The following is a 19,441-nucleotide window of genomic DNA, read 5'->3' as shown; positions in this document are numbered from 1 at the left end:
ACATGTGGCAGATATTCCCTGTTGCTACTCATTTGCACTTCCACTCCTCTATAATCTCCCCTGTATCACCAGGGCTGGGACTCTGAAAACCACAGTTTTCTCACTCCCTTGTCAGCTTGGTTCCAGTTAAGTCTGAAGGTGGGAAGAAGGGGAAAGCCCTTCCGTTTCTGGCAGTGCCACTGGCAACATCAACTGCAGCAGTTCCTGCCTAGAAAAAGTGGAGACAGTTCCAGCAGCATCAGCAATACAGGGTAGTGCAGATTTGTGGGCTCCAGCTTCTGGATTTTTGGTTAATAACTTTTCTTCCTTTGGCTTCTCTAAATCAAGATTGGTACTAGCTTCCTGATCTCTGGGTAACCATGTTTTTTTTCTTGTGTCTCCAAAACCTCCCTATCACTTTGTAACACTTTCCTTGCATTAAATCCTTCTCTACTTGGAATTTCTAGAGTGGTTTCTCTATTTTACTGAAAAATGACTGATGAAATACACATTCCTATTTTGCATATATATGCATATGTACATATGCATATACACACAAAGAGCTCAAGAAGTTCAGTAAGTATCTCAAATCTACAAAATTAGTAAGAAGCTTAGCTGGGATTAGAAATCAGACATGCTTTGAACAAAACAGGAAAAGAAAAGGATAATCTATGTCTAACATCCAAGAAGATCTATTCTTGAAATAGACACAAATTTGCAATAAATGATTAATTAGTTAAAAAATAAAGAAAGAAGCCAGGCACAGTGGCCACACACCTGTAATTCCAGTGGCTTGGGATGCTGAGGCAGGAGGATTGTGAATTCAAAGGCAGCCTCAGTAACTTAGGCCCTAAGCAACTCAGCAAGACCCTGTCTCTAAATAAAATATTTAAAAAGGCCTGGAATGTGGCTCAGTGGTTGAGTGCCCCTAGGTTTAATTCCCAGTACTAAAAAAAAAAAAAAAAAAAAAAAAAAAAATGAGTCAGACATGTTTGATTCTCTGACCTATAGTTGAATTTAGGTTTTGTTGTGATGATACTGAGAATTGAACCCAGGGGTGATCTATACTGAGCTACCATCTCCAGTAAGTACTTTTTACATTTTGAGACAGGCTTTTACTAAACTGCTGAGTCTGACCTCAAACTTGGGATCTTCCTGTCTCAGCCTCTTCAGTGCCTGCAATTATAGACATACACCATGTGGCTCTGCTGTTTTTTCTTGTTTTTTGTTTTTTACTTTTTCTTTGTTGTTTTTTTTAATAGCTGAATAAAAGTTAAAGTCAGGTAGAGAAGACAAGTAAAAGACCATCATTAAGAAAGTTGTTCAGGCCAGGCATGGTGGCACACACCTGCAATCCCAGCAGCTCAGGAGCTGAGGCAAGAAGATGGCAAGTTCAAAGCCAGCCTCAGCAAAACCAAGACACTAAGCAACTCAATGAGACCCTACCTCTGAATAAAATACAAAATAGGGCTGGGGATGTGGCTCAGTGGTTAAATGCCCCTGAGTTCAATACCTTGTATGTGAAAGAAAGAAAGTTGTTCAAATGATCAGTGTTCAATTTGGGTAGGGAAATTATATCTTTTGGGGAATGGAAAACTGAGAGTAACAAAGTTCAAGAGCAGAAAGGTAGGAATGAAGCAGAAAAATAAGGAGTTTGTGCTCATCAGTGGTGTGTTGGAATATAAGGAATTTGTTTACATGTGAAACTATTGTGAGTGATAAGAATCAGGATTTGTCCATAGTAATTGGGAGGCTAAAGAGGGTACTCCAATCTGCAAAATTTTCAGCAACTAAGAGAACATAGACATTGATAAAGGGTTGCCCAAAGAATGATAAAGAGGTGGTGCACATCTATAATCCCAGTGACTCAGTAGGCTGAGGCAAGAGGATCCCAAGACCAAGGCCAGCCTCACCAATTTAGCAAGACCCTCAGAAACTTCGTAAGACCCTGTCTTAGAATAAAAAGTGAAAAGGGTTGGGGATGTAACCCAGTTGTACAATGCCCCTGGGTTCAATTCCTGATACATAAAAACAAACCAAAAAAATGAACAAAAAGATTGATAGATATAATGTATGATGTCCAAGGAGAAGAAATTTAACCAGCATCAAAAGTGGAAGAAAAATGGTACAACTGTGAATGGAAGTTGTATCAATGCTAACAGCTTCCCATCCACTGGGATAGCTACAGGGAAAGGGAAACAGCCTGCTCTTAATTAAAGCAGAATGTAAAGAGGTAGAGAACCTGGGCTGGGGATATAGCTCAGTTGGTAGAGTGTTTGCCTGGCATGCTCAAGACCCTGGGTTCAATCTCCAACACACACACAAAAACCAATAGTTTTCTATACTGGGCGCAGTGGTGCAAGCCTGTAATCTCAGTGGCTTGTGAGGCAGGAGGATTGTGAATTCATAAGCCAGCCTCAGCAACAGCAAGGGGCTTAGCAGCTCAGTGAGACCCTGTCTCTAAATAAAATACAAAACAGAGCTGGGATGTGATTCAGCAGTCAAGCACCCCGAGTTCAATCCCCGGTACCCCACCAAAAAAAAAAAAAAAAACAGGTAGAGAAGCTTATTAACCATGGAATATGTAAAGGATATAGGAAAGCTTATTAGCTGTGGAATATGAATCTGAGAGGACATCATGGCTATCAGAACTTGTCAGTCTACTATTCTATCCACCAAAGTCTCACAAAACAAGGGGCCATCAGGTCAAGAGGTCTGTCTGTCCCTAAACTAGATGAGGTCCTGGGCCACAGTCTGGGTCTACTGCCAGGGTTTCTTTTCCTGAATAAACCAAAGAATGAACTTGTCACTGAAAGGTGGGTTTTATTATACGCATTTTAAAGAAAAAGTAATTGAGGCTAAGACACAGAAGCTCAAGGTAAAGGTGCTCTGCTAGAGTCTCAGGCTATTTTTTTTTTCCTTTCTACATTTTTTTATTGGTGCATTATAGTTGTTAGCTATTTAAGCCTAAAACAAACTAACCTCCAACCACAGCTGAGTTTGAAAGGTAAAGAAGGAAAAGAACCTCACCTCATACCCAGTTGCCTATAGTCTAGGCCCAATCCCCAGTCAACTTGTTGTCAGGAAGTTTAGAACCAAAGCTTTGGTCAGTTCATGACCAGAAAAAAATCAAGCACTGTAATCTCTATGAAATTGACAGTTGCTGGCCTAGATGGTGCAAATACCCAGGAGATTGAAGGGGTATGTCAGATGCTCTCTGCCAGCAGAGTTCCTGAAGCTCCAGAAGATCCCCTGGGGCTGTGTTCTGCAAATCTGTTTCATAGTGCCAGGTCTCTGAATCTTTCTTTCTCTCCTCTCTTCACTTTCTCTGACACATAGCTAGTGTCTTTGTTTTCCTACTTCAACTTCATACCTTTGTTATGCCTAACCAAAACCTCATCTTCTGTCTTCTGCCTAAACCACCTGGAACAGCAATTTGAGATAGGTGCCCCCCACATGGTTGCTGTGAACTAATCCACTTTGCACATTTATAGCTCCCCAGTTCCCATGGTTCCAGATGCCTTGGGGCCAATCTGTGGTCAGTTTTTAGCAGGTTGGGTCAGAATCCTAGCTCTGCCTCTTTCTTGCTGTGCAAACTCAGCAGTTCCTCTTCCCATTCTGGTCCTCTTTTTCTTGCTTTGTGAAGATAGTCTGGAAAAAGCCAGTGTGTAGTCTGGAATCAAAAACCATCTATGCAGGTTCATCCCTTAGCTTTTCCCTTTCTGCTTCCCACAGTTTTGTTTGAGTTTAAAAATCTCAAAAGAGAAGCTAGTAATTTTTCAACTCAAAGAAAGAAGATTGTTCTACAATGAGGCCCCATGATTCAAGTGAAGAGGCAATCTGGCTTTATTGGGAGGAAAGTAGGGAGATGGGACTGAGCCCAAACTTTTGTCAGAAAGCTCCTCAGTGACTGCAGCCCAGGAGGCTATTCACTCTCTGGGGCTGGGGAAGGGCCTTGGCTGCACTCAGTTTCTCCACATCACTGTAGCAGTACAAATTAGAGCCGTGGATAAGGTACAAGCCAGGACCATTGGCAGAACACGAGTTGGGGCCAAGGGACTTTTCTGTACATAGAGCTCCATCAACCTTCTCATGTGGCCATGGAAGCTCTGTCCACGTGGCTTGAGCTCCTGACTTCAGGTCCAGCCACCATAGCCGCCGTCCTAGAGAGAAGATATCAAACATAACATGGCTTCCATATCATGGGGGATGCTGACTTAGCTCTTCTCATGCCCTGGTGGGAAGCTATGCCATGGAGAGGTAGCAGAATGAGTCAACTTTTAAGAATCAGAAGCCCCTCACCTTCCATGATGTACAGCCGAGAAGACCCAGGACAGGTAAAGGCTGCATCCACAGCCTGAAGGCTGATTCCATGAGGGCTTCCAATTTCCTTCTCTAACCGCTTCGGATAGCCACTCACCAGGGGATAGCCTCCCTTTGTCAGGAAGACATACACCTGGGAATCCTGGAAGACAAAGGACAATAATCAGCATAGAGCTGGATATTTGTATCCAAGTTTTCACCTCAATCTCTCTCCCAACACACACCTGGATCATATAGAGTTTATCCTCCCAGGAAAAGGCAGCATCCACTGTTGAAGGACCCTGGGGCCACAGATGAACAATGGGCCAGCTGTGCCACCCATCCCGGCTGGTGTCCAGACGCCAGTAATGGGACCCTGTGGGGTATCAAAAGTAGTTCCAGTGTTGGCAGGAAAAGCCCAGACAGCAAAGAAGCTAGTAGCAGATGTAGGGATGAGTCACAAGAGGGATCAAATGTCTCCATCAGCAAGAAGTAAGCGGTCAGGTGAAAGGAGAATGGAGTAAGACTTCGTCTGTAATGTTGGGAATTGTGGCCCAGCTGGAAATGCAGTCAACAGAAGCAAGCATGGGGCTGGGATATAGCTCAATGGTAAAGTGCTTGCCTCACATGCATGAAGCCCTGGGTTTGATTCCCAGGGCTGAAAACATGAACATTAAAAACAAAAAACAACTGATATCACAAAGAGGCAAGCATAAAGAAAAGCAATCGAGTTTCCACATAAGGCTAACATTGTGGGGTTTGGTGGGGGCTCTTAGCTCATCTCAGGTATGAACAGAGATATGGTTTTAGTTAATGAGATATAAGAGCCAGAAGTTAAAAGAAACATGACAAGCTTCTGTGGAGTGTTCTCATCCTGGCTGTATTCTCTGATCCCCGTGAGGTGGCAAGAGAATGAGGGAGTAGCATCCATTTTTCTTCTCCACCTTTTACAACAACTTGTTAAAGGAATTATCTAGGCTTCCATTCACCCTTTTGGCTTAGCCCTCTTCAATTATACTAGTGTTGCCTTCTCTGTTGAAATTGTTCTTGCCAAGGTTATGTTAATCTAGTGTAATTCTTTGTCTTTACCTGACTATCTGTCAGCAGCATCTGACTGCTGACCAATCCCTTCTTTAAACATCTTTTTTTGGACTATGATACCAGATTCTTTCAGTGGTCCTCTTATCTCTTTGATGCTTCTTCTCTTCAGCCTGATATCTGAAGATTGGAGTCCCCTAGTTTGGGCCTCTTCTCTTCACTCTCTTGGTGATCCCACCTAGTCCTGAAGCTTTAAATCACATGCTGAGGGCTTCCAAACCATTCTCTTCAGTTCTGACTGACCTCTCCTTTGAACTTTAGACTCAAAATCAATTGCCTACCTGACATGTTTATTTGGTGCCTAATGAACTTAATATGTGCAAACACAAAACTCTCTGTCTCTCTCAGTTTCTCTTTGTAGTGTTTCCCAATTTTAGAAAAAGAAACCACCAGTCATTCCATTTCCCAGACCCCCAAAGCTGAGTTATTCTTGAAACCTCTGTTTTCCCTCCCCTACTCTGACCACAATCCCACCTACCAATTGATTCTGTCAACTCTGCTTTAAAATATATGATGACCCTTCACCACCTTTGCTGCTATCATGCTAGTCTAAGCTTTCATCACCTTCAACTGGAACAGCCGTAGGAATAACAACCTGAATTCCTTGCTTACATAATCACATCTGCATTGCTGATGGTCCACAAGAAGCAGGATGGTATTTTAAAAAATAAGTTGGAACATATCACAGCCTAGTTCAAGACCTTCTCTTTGCTTCCTTTTACAGTTGAAAATCCTTACTAGGCCTATGTAATCTGGTCCCTGTCTCCATCTTTTTTGAGTCACCCACCTGCTCCTTCACTGTGTTCCAGTTGCGCCAGCATTCTTTCTTGATTGCCCCAAGTATTTGCTGTTCACTCTCTCTAAAATGTGTTCCTTCTAGGGGTCTTGCATGGCTAATTCCTTTTCATCACTGACAAACTTAAAACTTGTCTCTTCAAATGAGGGTCCCATCATTTTTCTCACTTCTATCCCATTAATCCTCTTATTTTTTTCACAGATTTTTTTTTTTTTTTGTATCAGAGATTGAACTTAGTGGTGCTAACCACTTAGCCACATCCCCAGCCTTTTTAACATTTATTTAGAGATAGGATCTCACTAAGTTGCTGAGGCTGTCTCTGGGATTACAGGCATGTGCCATCATGCCTGGCTTTTTTCACAGATCTTAATACTATGTGAAATTATTCTATTTCCTTCTTTCTTATTGTCTTCTCCCTCTAGTGGCTTTATGAGGGCAGATGTCTTGTCTTTCTTGTTGACTATTGTATCCCCAGGGCCTAAAACAATGCCCATTGCCTCTCAGGGGCTCAATAAATATTTGTTAAGTAAATACGTGGTATTCTTGCTTTGCTTTGTAGCTGTGAACTGAGTTTGTAGTGGTGATTGCCATATTTATCTTCCCCTTCTGCTGGAATTACCCTGCTCAGAACCCGAACTTTTTTTTTTTTTCAGAGATTAAGGATAAAACCCAGGGCCTTGTGCATGTTAGGCAAAAACTCTTTATCACTGAGCTATATCCCCAGCCCTCAGGGGCCCTATTTTGAGAATTATGCTACTCTTTGTGCAGAAAAAAAGTGATGAGTCCCCAACACATCTGTAGCCAATATGTAGGTTGACCTACAGCCATTTTAATTCGGTCTGATAGGAGAATGTGGAGCTGGGCCATTCAGAACCCCTCTCAAGAAAAGACAACAATTGAAGAAGTTGTCAGTTGGATCCAGGACTGAAAGATCATGAAGTAGAGATGGTGGAGAAGACATGATGATCCTTGTGCAAGCCAAAGTTATAAGGAGCAGAGAGTGAATAGGAAACCATGGGGCAGAGAAAAGAAAGATTTAGAGAGAGAGAAGATAACTAGGCCCATGCTAAGTAGAGAAGTTACATAGATGTTTTCACTAAGACAGTGTGTTCTCTCACCTCATCTGGATTTTTTTTAATATTTATTTTTTAGTTGTAGTTGGACACAATACCTTTATTTTATTTATTTATTTTAATGTGGTGCGGAGGATCAAACCCAGGGCCTCAAACATGCTAGGCAAGCACTCTACCACTGAGCTACAACCCCAGCCCTCAGCTGGATATTTTTAATATAATGGGGTTCTCTCCATGGCCATGTGCTCTCTCAGCTATGGAACATATGGAACAGATATGATTTTTTTTTTATTTAGGAGTTAAGCTGTATTCTCTTCATAGCCATGATCTCTCCATGGCTGAGTGTCCTCTATTTCTGTATGACTCCTATGGCTCTTTTTTCTCAAGCCCTCCTTCTCTACCCCCTACAATCTTTGTCTATGTGTCCTCCAATGGGTCCACACTCTCTCCATATTTGCACATTCTCCTGATACTTTCATGTTCTTACTGTGGCATACATTCTCAATTTAGTTCTGTATGGTCACATGTGTGTGTTTCATTCCAATTCTGTGTTATCATTATCGTGTACATTCTTGCTAAGGGGATATGCTCTCTTTGAGGCTGTGCATTTTTCAATAGAACATGGTAGTCATAAATTATCAGATTTGTCCAGGTTGGAGCAAAAAAAGAAATTTTCACTTTTCTATTTTCAATACTTTCTCTCCCTTTATATCTGATCATACATATATCTCAGGTTGAGTATAATGTGGTTGTTCATTTCCTCTCTTAGAGATAATCTAAGTACAGAACATGACTCATCACTCCTTGCCTAACTAATCCCAGAACATCTCCAGGTATCAATAGATGGCTTTTACCAATTGATGTTACAAGTCAAGACACAGGTGTTTCCATGGGACACTCAGAGGAGAAAACTCCTTGAAGTCACCTCATAAAGGCCTAGGATATCCACAACTTCTTGACTGGTTCTCAGCAATGGTAACATCTCATCCCCAGGTGATGCTAATCTCAGAAGCCTGACATATGAACTAGCTACCTGGGGAAAGATAGGGCTCCTAATGATCAATTCCAGGGGAACTAGTGTACTCAGAAAGATATGCCAAAGTAAAGGGACACACGGGAGACAGAAACACAAGATCTCTAAAATAAAAAAAAGCCAGAGGGCTCAGCAGGATGTTAGGCAAGGAAGACATGAGGAACCCTTGGGGCTCAGAGAGATCCACAGAGCCTGGGAGTAGATGCCTACTTACTGAGAGGTTAACAATTAGATGAAATTAGAGGCCTGAGTAATGAGAGATAAGGTTGAAAAATATTCATCAAAGGGGTTGAGGATGGAAAAGGACATGCTAGGGTAGTGACAGAGAGCACAAAGTAGAGACCATAGTGATGAAAATGGAGGAAAAGCCTCAAAGAGGAGAGGTATAACTGAAAGAGATGTGAGAGTTGGGGAGTCTCTTACCACTAAAGGCATAGGTGGCTCCATGGTTGTCAGATACCAAGGCAGATAAGACTAAATCTGGGCTACAGCGTGTGTACTGAGGGCCATGGTGGGTGCCATTCTTGTGGGCAGTTCTATTCCTGTGCATTCCATGGCCTAGAGGAAAAAATAGGTGAGGGGAACATAGAGGGAGACCACAGGTCAAAGTGGGGTCTGAGGTGGAAGAGATGGTTGGACAATGGGAAGAGTCAGAATGGCACTGGGGTTAGGGGTAAGAGCCAAGGTGTTACGGCACAGAGTTAAGGTGGGAGCTGGGGCACATGTGGTCCACAAGTTCCGGGAATTCTAGCAGGCCCCTGGGACTGGGGCTTTCTCACCTCTGCCAGGGCAGGATAAGAAGTAATCTCGAGCATCCCGAGGGTATACTGCAGGCACCTCTCCCGTGACAGGGTCGAAGCGCAGAAATTTGTTACCCTGGAAGCAGTAGTAGCGTCCAATCCACCGCAGGGCAGCTGTGCAGTTCCCCACAGCTGGCCAGGAACGCTCCTTTTTGTTTCCCGTAGCAAAGTCCCAGAACCATTTGCGGTTTCCTTTTCCAAAAAATCAACAAGCATTTGGTGAGGCTGGGTTATGCCCCCGCTTGTGCTGACACTGGGGTCCAAGATGGGTCAGATATGGTACTGGCCACACAGAGTACCAGCAGGGAGACAGATGAGAAAGATACAACAATTCAACAGCAAGATACACACAATCAGCTCAGTGATAGAGTCAAAGAAAAAAAAAACATCTCAGGGAAGGCAAGAAACTGAAATCTGAAGTAGGAGTTACAAGACAGATAAGACAGGGAGATGGAACTCCAGAAAGAGGTAAAAGCAAAAGTGTGAAGCAAACTGAAGGTACAGGAAATAGCACAGAGTTTCTCAAATTTACTGTTCAAGATAAGGGTGTGAGAAGAGTCAAAGCTGGATGATCAACAGGGTTTAGAGAATCTTGGACATAAGACTAAAGAGCATGCATTTTTCTGTGGGCATGGGGAATAATGAAGGAATTTTAGCAGAATTATGTCTAGTTATCTTCAAGAGAATGAGTTCCTCTCCTCCCCACTTAACCTCTAGATCATAACTGGCTTTTCTATTTTCCTTCCTTATAACGCCGCACAGTGGCTTTACCACCACCATCACTATCAGTACCACTACACCACCACCATCATCCCACCAGGTCCTTAGATTCCCACCTGGACTGACCTTGAAAGAAGAGGACCCCTTCTTCTTGGCATTCGCCCCGGTGACATTCCACAGCTGCATCCACTGGGGATGGGATTCCAGGAAATTCATCTTGGAGCAGCTTTGGATATCCTTTCTCCTTCTTTTCAGGAGGATACACCCAGACTTTGTCCCCCTACATCCAAAAGCACTCTCTTTTTAACTGTGCATCCCCAGATACTGCCACTTGATTTTCACACACAACATTTTAAAAAATATTTTTAAGTTATTGATAGACCTTTATTTTATTTATTTGTATGCAGTGCTAAGAATCGAACCCAGTGCCTCACATATGCCAGGCAAGTGCCCTATCGCTGAGCCATAGCCCTAACCTTCACACACAATATTTTGATCTATTGCACTTATATAAGATCCTCCTGCAGAACCACACATTTTCAATCCATCTGTGGAAAACAATATGTTGCTCCTTGTATAATACATACCCTCTGTGCAAATCTGTTGCTATTACTATCACACACACACACACACACACACACACACACACCTTGCTAAGTATAACCAGATACTCCTGTGGCATACTCAATCATAACACTATCAGTTTGGGCAAACATACCCACAAATAGTTATCCTGAACTCATCCATCCACTCCTATATTCATTTGTTCATTTATCGATGCATTTATTCAAGAAACAGTTACTGAATGACCATTATATGCCAGGTATTGTGAGAGGCACTGGGAGTCAAGGGATGACAATCTTTGAATTCAAGAAGTTCTCTGTACAAAAGCAGAAACAATTCCTACAATTCTGGCCAGGTAGCCACCAAGGTTGAAAGCATGCAAAGTATATTTGGAATATAAAGAAATGCCTAAGTCTGTCTACTAAATTCCTGGGGAAGGCTTCACAGCAGAGAGGAAGCATTTGGCCTGAGTTGAAAAATAAGCAGGAATTTTCCAGATGGACAAATGAGGAAAGACTGTTACCAGCAGGGGGAGCAGCAAGCAGAGCCCAATAATGAGGAAACTCAAAAACTTTATGTACATAATCTCATGTGGTTGGCACGCAGTGAACATGACAAGGGAGGAGAAACCAAGGGCCAAGTCCATGAGACCCGTGTACACCTGACTTGTAGTAACCAGGTACATGGTGGTACCTTTGCTGAAACAGGGAACACAGAAGGAAAGGTTTGTTTGTATGGAAGATATTAAATCCAGAAGATGCTAAATTTGAGGTGCCTGTGGAACGCCACAGTCAGAGATTTTTGCCAGGAAACTGGTTAAGAAATGTCTGAAGGCGTGTTAGGAGAAGATCCCAGACCTGGTATTCACAGCATGAAGAGTCCTGAGAATAATGTAATGGTTGAGATCACCCAGGGAGGGTTCATGAAAGGGCTTGGAGTAGATCCCCATGTAATACCTGGGGATTGGCTGACGATGGGACACTGAAGAATAGAGGGAAAAAAGGCAGCCAGGATCACCTCAACTGTAGGTACCTTTGGTAAGTAAGGAGAAGATGACTCTCCGAGCACACACAGTTTTGGCCAGGGCACAGGACTTGGTAAGCATGGTAGTCTGTATTTCATCCTTTACTTGCTCCCTTAGCCACATACCATTGCATTGGGAAGACCTGCCCTGCCATATGAAGATGAGCTGACACAGAATCATAAAAACCAAGTAAAGAAATCACAGTAAGGAAAGGATAGCCAACACTGTTAGGTGTAGCAGAGCCTGCTAGAACTTAAGACCAGAACTAAAAAATAGCAACTGGAGGTTGTGCCTTTCAGGTCAATGTACATACATATTCCCTTAGCCTGGGCTTTTCTTGGGGAAAAGAAAACACAGAAGAAGAAAAGTTCATATCTATTAGTATGGGCCTTGCTGTAGTTTGAATATGTCCCCAAAAGTTCAGGTGTCAGAACCCCATCCCCAGTGCAACAATGTTGAGAGGTGGGATCTAATAAGAGGTGATTAGGTCATCAGGGTTCTGCCCTCATGAATGAATTAATGTCATCACATTAACATGATAATGGGAGTGAGTTACCACAAATATAGGTTGTTATAATAGCAAATTCAGACCCCTCTTGCCCTCTCTCTTGCCCTTCTGCCTTTCTACCATGCTATGACGCAGCAGGAATTCCCTCACCAGATGCCAGTACCAACGTCTTGGATTTCCCAGACTTCAGAAGCATAAGCCAAATAAATTTCTGTTCATCAAAGAGAACTAGTCTCAGATATTCTGTTATAGCAGCAGAAAATGGACTAAGACAGGCCCCATGCCAGGACCACTTGAAGGAGGTCTCTTGTGTCAATTCCAGCTCTTTCTGGCCCAGCCCTCATGTTGGCCCAGCAGTACCTTGATCAGAAAGACACTGTCGTGACCACGGCGGAATGCAGCATCCACGGGGGTGGTAGAATTCTTCCACCTCTCTGAGATTAACTCTGGGGCCCATTTGTGACTCTTCCAGACGTATTCCCCTGAAAAACCCACACTAATTGAGGGACCCAGAACAAACATTTGGCCTACTGAGACAGTTACCGGGAAGTTGTTAGTGATACTCTCAGATAATTCCTCAGCCCTCCCACAGGCAGAAATAGTCTCTGTAAAGGGGGGCCAAATCTGTGGTGCCAAATGCTCTAGCTACAGCCCATCCTACCTTTAAAAAACAGCAAGGTACTATTGTCATCAAAGGTAATAGCGTCAAAGCTCCAGCCATCTAGGCAGTATTCTGGGGTGGAGGTAGGGAGACGGCAAAGTAAAAAACAAAACAAAAACAAAAGAAACAGTAAGATGATAAAATGCAGAGATACAACCAGACAGATAGATTCAAGGAGTCGGTGTCTCACATATCACACCTGGGTTTGGCTTGGTTCCATTCCCACCTTCAGCAACACTCCCATGGGCATTAGTCCTAAAGAGAACACAGATAGAGGTCTGGATCCAGTGGAACCATTTTGTCTCCCTTGGCTTTTGACCCAGGCCTAAAAACTGGCCTTATCTTACCCAAGCCCAGATTCCAATTTTCCATCCCTAATTTACTCACGAAGGAAGCGGGTTGGCAATGACCAGAGACCAGCACAGGCCCAAAAACCCCAGTGCAACTGGTGCTCCTAGTACCCTATTCATGATGAGCTGGAAAGGCCACAAGACAGCACTGGGCTCCGGGTTGAACTCCTTATATAGAGTTGGCAGCAGCTCCACCCCCACTTCCAACCCTACTGGAAATGAGCTGTCTCCCAGGACTATGCTAATATTGGCTGATTACATCACTGCAAATAAGGTCAGGGTCTGGACAGATATCTCAGTCCAAGACTCTCTTCCCGGCAGTATACCCCATCCCCCTTCAGCAAATTTCCAGCAGAGACTAGCCCCTGCCATTGATATCCAGCAGTGGCTCCATCATACTGGCCATAGGTCTTGGTACGTATAAGTCAGGGAAGGAGGTAGATTGAGGATCACCTTCCCATGATTGATTTTATCTCTATGGTGGGGGAAGAGAGATGAGGGAAGTAACAGCTTTGTGTAGAAAGTGTCAAGTTATACTGAACTAAAGCCCTAAGGCAATTAGAAGAGACTGATACTTACATAGGTCCACACACAACATACTCAGACCTACAGCTTTTTCCAAGATCTATCAGGGGCTTTCCTTGGGTACCCCAAGTCTTCTCGGCTTTATCCCTAGATTAGTGATTTAGAGGGCAATAAAGATTCATCATTGCCAAATGTCCAAGCCCCATGCCCAGCCTCAATGCCTGCCAGCAAAACATTGCAAAAGTTGCCTGGCAGGGAAGAACTGAAAGTAACAGGGTGGGAAGAGGAGGTGTCTCGCTTCCAAAGGGCACTACCATTACTAATAATTAGTCTCACGGTAGTTTCCACTTTGGGGGGAAATGCTTTATTTACCCATCATAGAACAAACAGAACTGTAACTGGGTTTCACAATATTTGCAGCTGATTTCTACTTAAATGCTGCCTTCTCAATAAAGTCTTTCTTGATCACCTTATCCAGACATTTCAGACTTGCTTGTTTCCTTCATGATGCTTACTGAAACTTTAAATTATTTCATTTATCTACTCATTTGGCTGCTTTTTGTTGGTTATTTGTTTTTGTTTTAAATCTGTAGTGCTGGAGATCGAACCCAGGGCATCATGTATGCTAGAAAAGCACTCTAACACCAATTCACACCTCACCCCTATTTTTGTTTTTTGACTTTGCTTGTTTTGTCTGTCTTATTTACCATTAAATCCCTGCCAGCTAAAATGGCACATAATAGTTGGTCAGTAAACAAATGGAATAAATGCATTTTAAGTGCTGATTAGTGTTGCTAATGTTACAGCCGGATTTCTAACAGTTTTCCTTCTTTTAGGGTAGGTAGAATATTAGTAATGGTGTGTTATGATAGGTGGCATATTGAAATCTAGTGATCACAGATGACCTAGTCCTTCCTGGGATCTCACCCACCATCTCCAGTACCTGCTCTCCTCACTACTCATTTCCTTCTGAGATTGGCTGCTGTCAGAAGAGAATTGTGGGTGGAATCAATTACGAGCCTGGCTGAGTTACTGGGTCCCTCTTTTCTAGTTAAGCTTGAAAGGGTCCTGATCCTTCTCAGAGGATTCCAACCCCCCTCACAACCCCCTATATAACCTTAGCAAAAGTCTGAGATTCCCCCCAACCTGCCTTTGCCTTTCTGGTGCTGGGGATTGAACCTAGAGCTTGCACATGCTGACCACATGCTCTGCCATTGAGCTTCACCCCCAGCTCTGAGATCCTTTTTCTACTCTGCAAAATTTCCTCCCAACAGAAAAACAGAATTTATGCTACATGCCACCAGTCCTCTGCCGTCAGGTTCAATGTCTTCTCCTGAATTACAAATGAAAATGTGCCATTAACATCATTATCTCTTTATAGGTCAGTGGACAAAGCTGGATTCCCTGAGAGGTAATGACAGCTTCAACAGCTGATGTCTGACACCCACCTTCTCTCTATTGCAGGGTATTTCTGGTTGGATCTGCTGCAGCCCCAATGCTGGGCCCCTCTCCTTTTCTTTCCCTTACAATCTCTGGAACCTTATATAATCTTCCTGGGATCCTGCCTGAGCACCTAATGACCCTCCATCAGCAATTTCCTCAACAATTTGTTTTCAGCTGCCACAGCCCAACTACAGGCTTTGCTAAGCCTGCCTGGGTTGATAGAAGCTTTCACCCCAAATCTCCAGAAAAGTCTTCAATTGTTCTATTACTGACTTGCTGGTCCAGGGATCATCTGACCTAGATGGGCTCTTTGAGGAGAAACAGCAAATGTACTGGATGATAGTTTTTCATGTTGGCCTTTTCCCCACATAGCTCTGGTGCCCTTCACAGCACCCCTGAATCCATCTATCCAAGAAAAGTGCTTTATGGCTTCTTTTCACTGTTGTTTCCTAATCCATTTGTCTACCCCAGGATGGCTTAGAAACCTTATCAGGGCCTCCAGGGAGCAGGCCAGCAGAGTCTTCTACACACAGGCAGCCCCAACCAAAGCTCAAATTCCACATAGAAACTGAGAGGTAGAGAACTGTGTGGATATGTTGGCCACCCTGGTGCTGGTCACAGGGTACAAGGCAACACCCCTCGGGGTACCCATGATATGGCAGGACTTGCTTCCAGACCCTTCACTGGAGGAGGCAGCTTCTGCTTATCCAGAGTCCTCTCAGCCCTCTGACCTGGGCTGAGAAACTTATCCATATTCAGGACTGATGCCCCCTGGAGGCCTCAGGAACCAGTGCACTCCCATGCTTTGATTTAGGTTAGAGCCCAGGGTTTTTCCTCCCTGAAATTAGGCCTCCACAGTCTTCATTCTTCACTCTCCTTAGCCCTTCTTGGATGAACTTAGTGGAATGCCCCCTTCTACGATTCTTTCCCTTTCTCTGTGAACCTCTGCTGCCCAGGGCAGGCTTAGGAACCTCAATCTCTTGCTTGATTTCCTTGGGAATTCAAGTCCAGAGAAATTGAACTATCTCCTTTTTTGTGTGTAGGCTTTTCAATTCTCCTAACCAATAGAGTTCTGACTTTCCCCAAGGGGATATAAATGTGGGCCTGAAAATATCTTCATGGACAGAACTTCCTCCTGCACTGAAATGGGTCACATTTAAGTTGGACATTAATCCACTGTCCCTTGGAATGGCTATGTCCCACCTGTCCTGCTGTGGATCTGAGTTTTCTCACTGAGCCCCATGGAATGCTGGATATTCTGGGCCTGATGCCTGTTGCTGTGTACTTCAGAGCAGAGTATGGGTTCTCCCACCTCCCCCAGATTGAAGTCTCAGAGTTAAAGCTTCAGGCAGCCTAAAAGAATTTGCTGCTCCCAAATGATCCCTCCCAATATCTTTCTCTTGCTTTGTTTATAATGATTCTTCTGAATAGCCTATTATTGTTTCTCTGTGAATAAATAATAATGATTTGCTCATATCTATTGGGCACCTGTGTGTGTCTGGCACTGTGCTAAGCAATTTATATGGATTATTTCATTTCAATAAATATATATAGTACTTGCTATGGTACTTCCACCTCCAAATTCATGTGCTGGAAGCTTAATCTCCGATGTAACAGTGTTGGGAGGTACGGCATAATAAGAGGTGTTGAGTGTTAATGGCACTATAAAAAGGGCTTGGTGATATGGGTTCTATTGCACTCTTCTGTTCCTCCAGACACCAAATCTACTGATATCTCTATCTTGGACTTCCCAGCCTCCAAATTTGTGAGAAATAAATTTCTGTACTTTATAAATCACCCAGTCTCAGGGATTTTGTTATAGCAGCACAGGCTACAATGCCTTTTCCACAATAACCACAGTGATCTCCAAAAATATATCTCAGATCACTTTCTGCTCCCACTTAAAACTTTTTTCTTAAAAATAAAATCAGTTCTAATTCTACTAGCCAAAGAACACCACTATGATCCCTTTATTTTTGATTCCAGCTTTTTCTACTCTTATAACATTCTTAATAGAAAGATGTGATTTATAAAATTCTTCTTAACTGTGTATCTCAAACATTAGCATTTTTAAAGATGTGCATATGGTTTCTCTATACATTTAAGCAAAACTTCAAATAACTGTTTCCTACTGATGAAAAGTTAGGTTTTTCTGGGATTTTTTCAATTTATAAATAAAGCTGTAATGAACATTGGTGCACACATCTCTTTGTGCATTTCCAAATTATCTTCTTTGAATATATTCCTAAAATTGGAGGACTATAGATGATTCTAAAGTATTCAGTCTTTAAGAAATGTTTAGAGGTTTTGAACTGCTTTGTTTTGCATTCTAGTTTCTCTTCTTACTCCACAGAATCACTATCCAATTGTTAGTTTGTTTCATATGGCATCCAGTTCATCCCTACTGCTTAAACTTCTCAGTAGTTTATTGTTATACTATAAATCCAATCCAAATTATACCTGAGTTAAAAGATCCAACTCATATCCACCCAACTCATTCCTTTCTGCCTTCCTGGCATCCTCCTGCCTGCAGCCAGCCTGGCCTCCTGTCAGATCATCAAATAAACCAAGACCTCCACTCTCAGCACCTTTCTATCTGTTCTTCCCTTGTCTGGAATTCTCTGTCTCCTTTTGACATAGCTAGTTCCTTATCCACCCTACTCCAAACCTGTAGATTGATGATAAAAAGGGACCTTCCTTGCCCACCCTTTTTAAACACTCTGTCCTCCACCATTGTATTCTATTGATTTCCTTTACAGCTTGAACTTGAACCACCATTGCATATTTAGCTCCTCGTGTTGCATATTTGTTTCCCTTCCCCACTAAACTATAATTTCCATAAGGACAGAGACCATTTCTATTCCCAGGGTCCATCACTTTGTCTTACCAATAGTACTGAGCAGTAAATACTTGTTGAAAAATCAACGAACTCATAGGTCACATGTGGCCACAGAGTTGATCACACTGGACAGACCTATATGAGCAAGTTGTGAGCCCATGTAGGACCACTATATAACTTTCTGACACGTCTCAGTAGAGGCTTTGCAGTGACCCACAAATCTGTGAAGATCATTTAAGACACATACCAGCCAAATCAAGGGATCGCTTCCACTGTCAGGCACACATACTTGGTCCAAGGCCTGAACTGGAAGGAAAATGCCCACCATGGTTGGATCTAGGAGGAATGAAGTGACCTCACTTTGAGGACCTTTTGCATGACCTAGGAAGACCACTAATTTGTTATCTATGGAAATCAGCCCAAGCAGTCTGTTCTTAGGCTGGTAGTGGAGTCATTTAGGGATTCCCACCCAAGGAAGGGCATCTTATTGCTATTTTATTCCTCTCCTACCTTTAGGTACTCACAGGTGAAAGGTTAAGGACTGGGAACTTTGAGCTTAATACTAGTATGTAAGTACTAGTATCACTGCTAGTACTTTGCTCAAAATAGGGGTGCAGGGGAGTAATAGACCATCACATGAGAGCTCTCAAGAAGGCTCTACTGGTGAGAGTGGTTGATAAATAAGAACATTACCTCTGCTGGCCAGGGCATGTGGCTCAGGCAATTTTGTGCATTATCAGAATCAGAAGTATAGGCCCTATAAAAACACGTGCCTTAGAACTTTCAAGGAACTTATCTGTCCCTTAACCTGCCTCCCATGTCTCAACCAGAGGGAACAGAAAAGACCAGAGAGATAAATATAATCAAGGCTTTCATATGGATGATCTAAGAGTGCCCCCTGACTTTTGCAAAGCCTCCACAGTCTTCCACAGGTCCATGGACAGATACTCCTATCCTCATCCCAGAAATTATGCTATTTAGGATGAAGTCTTAATATTTTCCATGACCTGTTATGATCAACCTTCCCAATCATTTCCCAAATTGTTGGGTGCCTTCTCTGGTAGTCATCAAGCTAGGTGCCAGAGGCATGAGGATAAGTAAGATGCTATAACTTACCAGTTATGAGTTTCACAGCTACAGATTCAATACTGTTCTCTGCACTTCATCAGCATTATGACCTGTTGCTCTGAGCTTTAGTCTTTTGAACAAAAGTGAAAATCATAGTCTCTGTTTCCTACGTCACTGAATGCTGTTTATATCTCAATTATCTCTGGAATTGGCAGTCAAACTTTGGTAGACTAGAGCTCAGGAATGGGTAAGAAGATCCTCATTCCACTGTGGGGAAAAGGAAACCTTGGAATGGAGAAAAAGGGGTCCTCCACACTCATTTTCCACTTGGGCTTCAAGCATTGCTTTCATTTCGTGAAACTGCTTTCCCTGGAGCTGCTGGCTGTGTTCTGGGCAAGGGTCTTCCCCTGCTCTTCTCAGCCCCATAGTAGATAGGCAAAAGACTGTCGTATTATCATAAATGCAGAAATGGTGATTTGGAGGTGGCTGAGAGTCCCAGGGATTTACCCTCTCTTGCTTTCCTCTCCTGAAGTTTCAAAACACGGGGCCCATGGGGAAGGTGGATACCCTGCCTACCTGTTTGTCCACCTTTTAGTTCAGAGCTGGTCCCGACATCCCATCCTTCACAGTCCCACCCCACAAGAACCCAGCAAAAACA

The 19,441-nt window shown here is 43.1% G+C and overlaps 1 protein-coding gene across 1 annotated transcript; it reads right to left on the bottom strand.

Moving 5' to 3' along the window:
* Positions 1-3,801: 3,801 nt before the first annotated feature.
* Positions 3,802-13,102, bottom strand: Hpx (hemopexin). Its single transcript, XM_046437921.2, has 10 exons — positions 12,946-13,102; positions 12,758-12,813; positions 12,559-12,630; positions 12,258-12,379; positions 9,928-10,081; positions 9,061-9,273; positions 8,705-8,839; positions 4,527-4,657; positions 4,282-4,444; positions 3,802-4,142 (listed from the first exon to the last, which is right to left on the bottom strand). The coding sequence occupies exons 1-10, from the start codon at positions 13,026-13,028 to the stop codon at positions 3,883-3,885; spliced, it is 1,389 nt and encodes a 462-aa protein (XP_046293877.1). The 5' UTR covers positions 13,029-13,102; the 3' UTR covers positions 3,802-3,882.
* Between the last annotated feature and the right edge of the window lie 6,339 nt (positions 13,103-19,441).

This window comes from Marmota monax, unplaced genomic scaffold (assembly GCF_021218885.2).
Source record: "Marmota monax isolate L192 unplaced genomic scaffold, Marmota_monax_Labrador192_F-V1.1 WCK01_AAM20220418_F8-fsc00061, whole genome shotgun sequence".
NCBI classification, from domain to species: domain Eukaryota; kingdom Metazoa; phylum Chordata; class Mammalia; order Rodentia; family Sciuridae; genus Marmota; species Marmota monax.
Note: the sequence above shows the minus strand (reverse complement) of the source record. Positions and strands in the feature narration are given on the sequence as shown.

Excerpts from the sequence above, each read along its gene's own strand:
- Hpx (XM_046437921.2), bottom strand. The coding sequence starts at position 13,028 with ATGAATAGGGTACTAGGAGCACCAGTTGCACTGGGGTTTTTGGGCCTG. Across the intron at positions 9,274-9,927 it reads AGGGGTCCTCTTCTTTCAAG|GAAACCGCAAATGGTTCTGG; the intron begins GTCAGTCCAGGT and ends TTTTTGGAAAAG. Across the intron at positions 8,840-9,060 it reads CTTATCCTGCCCTGGCAGAG|GCCATGGAATGCACAGGAAT; the intron begins GTGAGAAAGCCC and ends TTTTTCCTCTAG.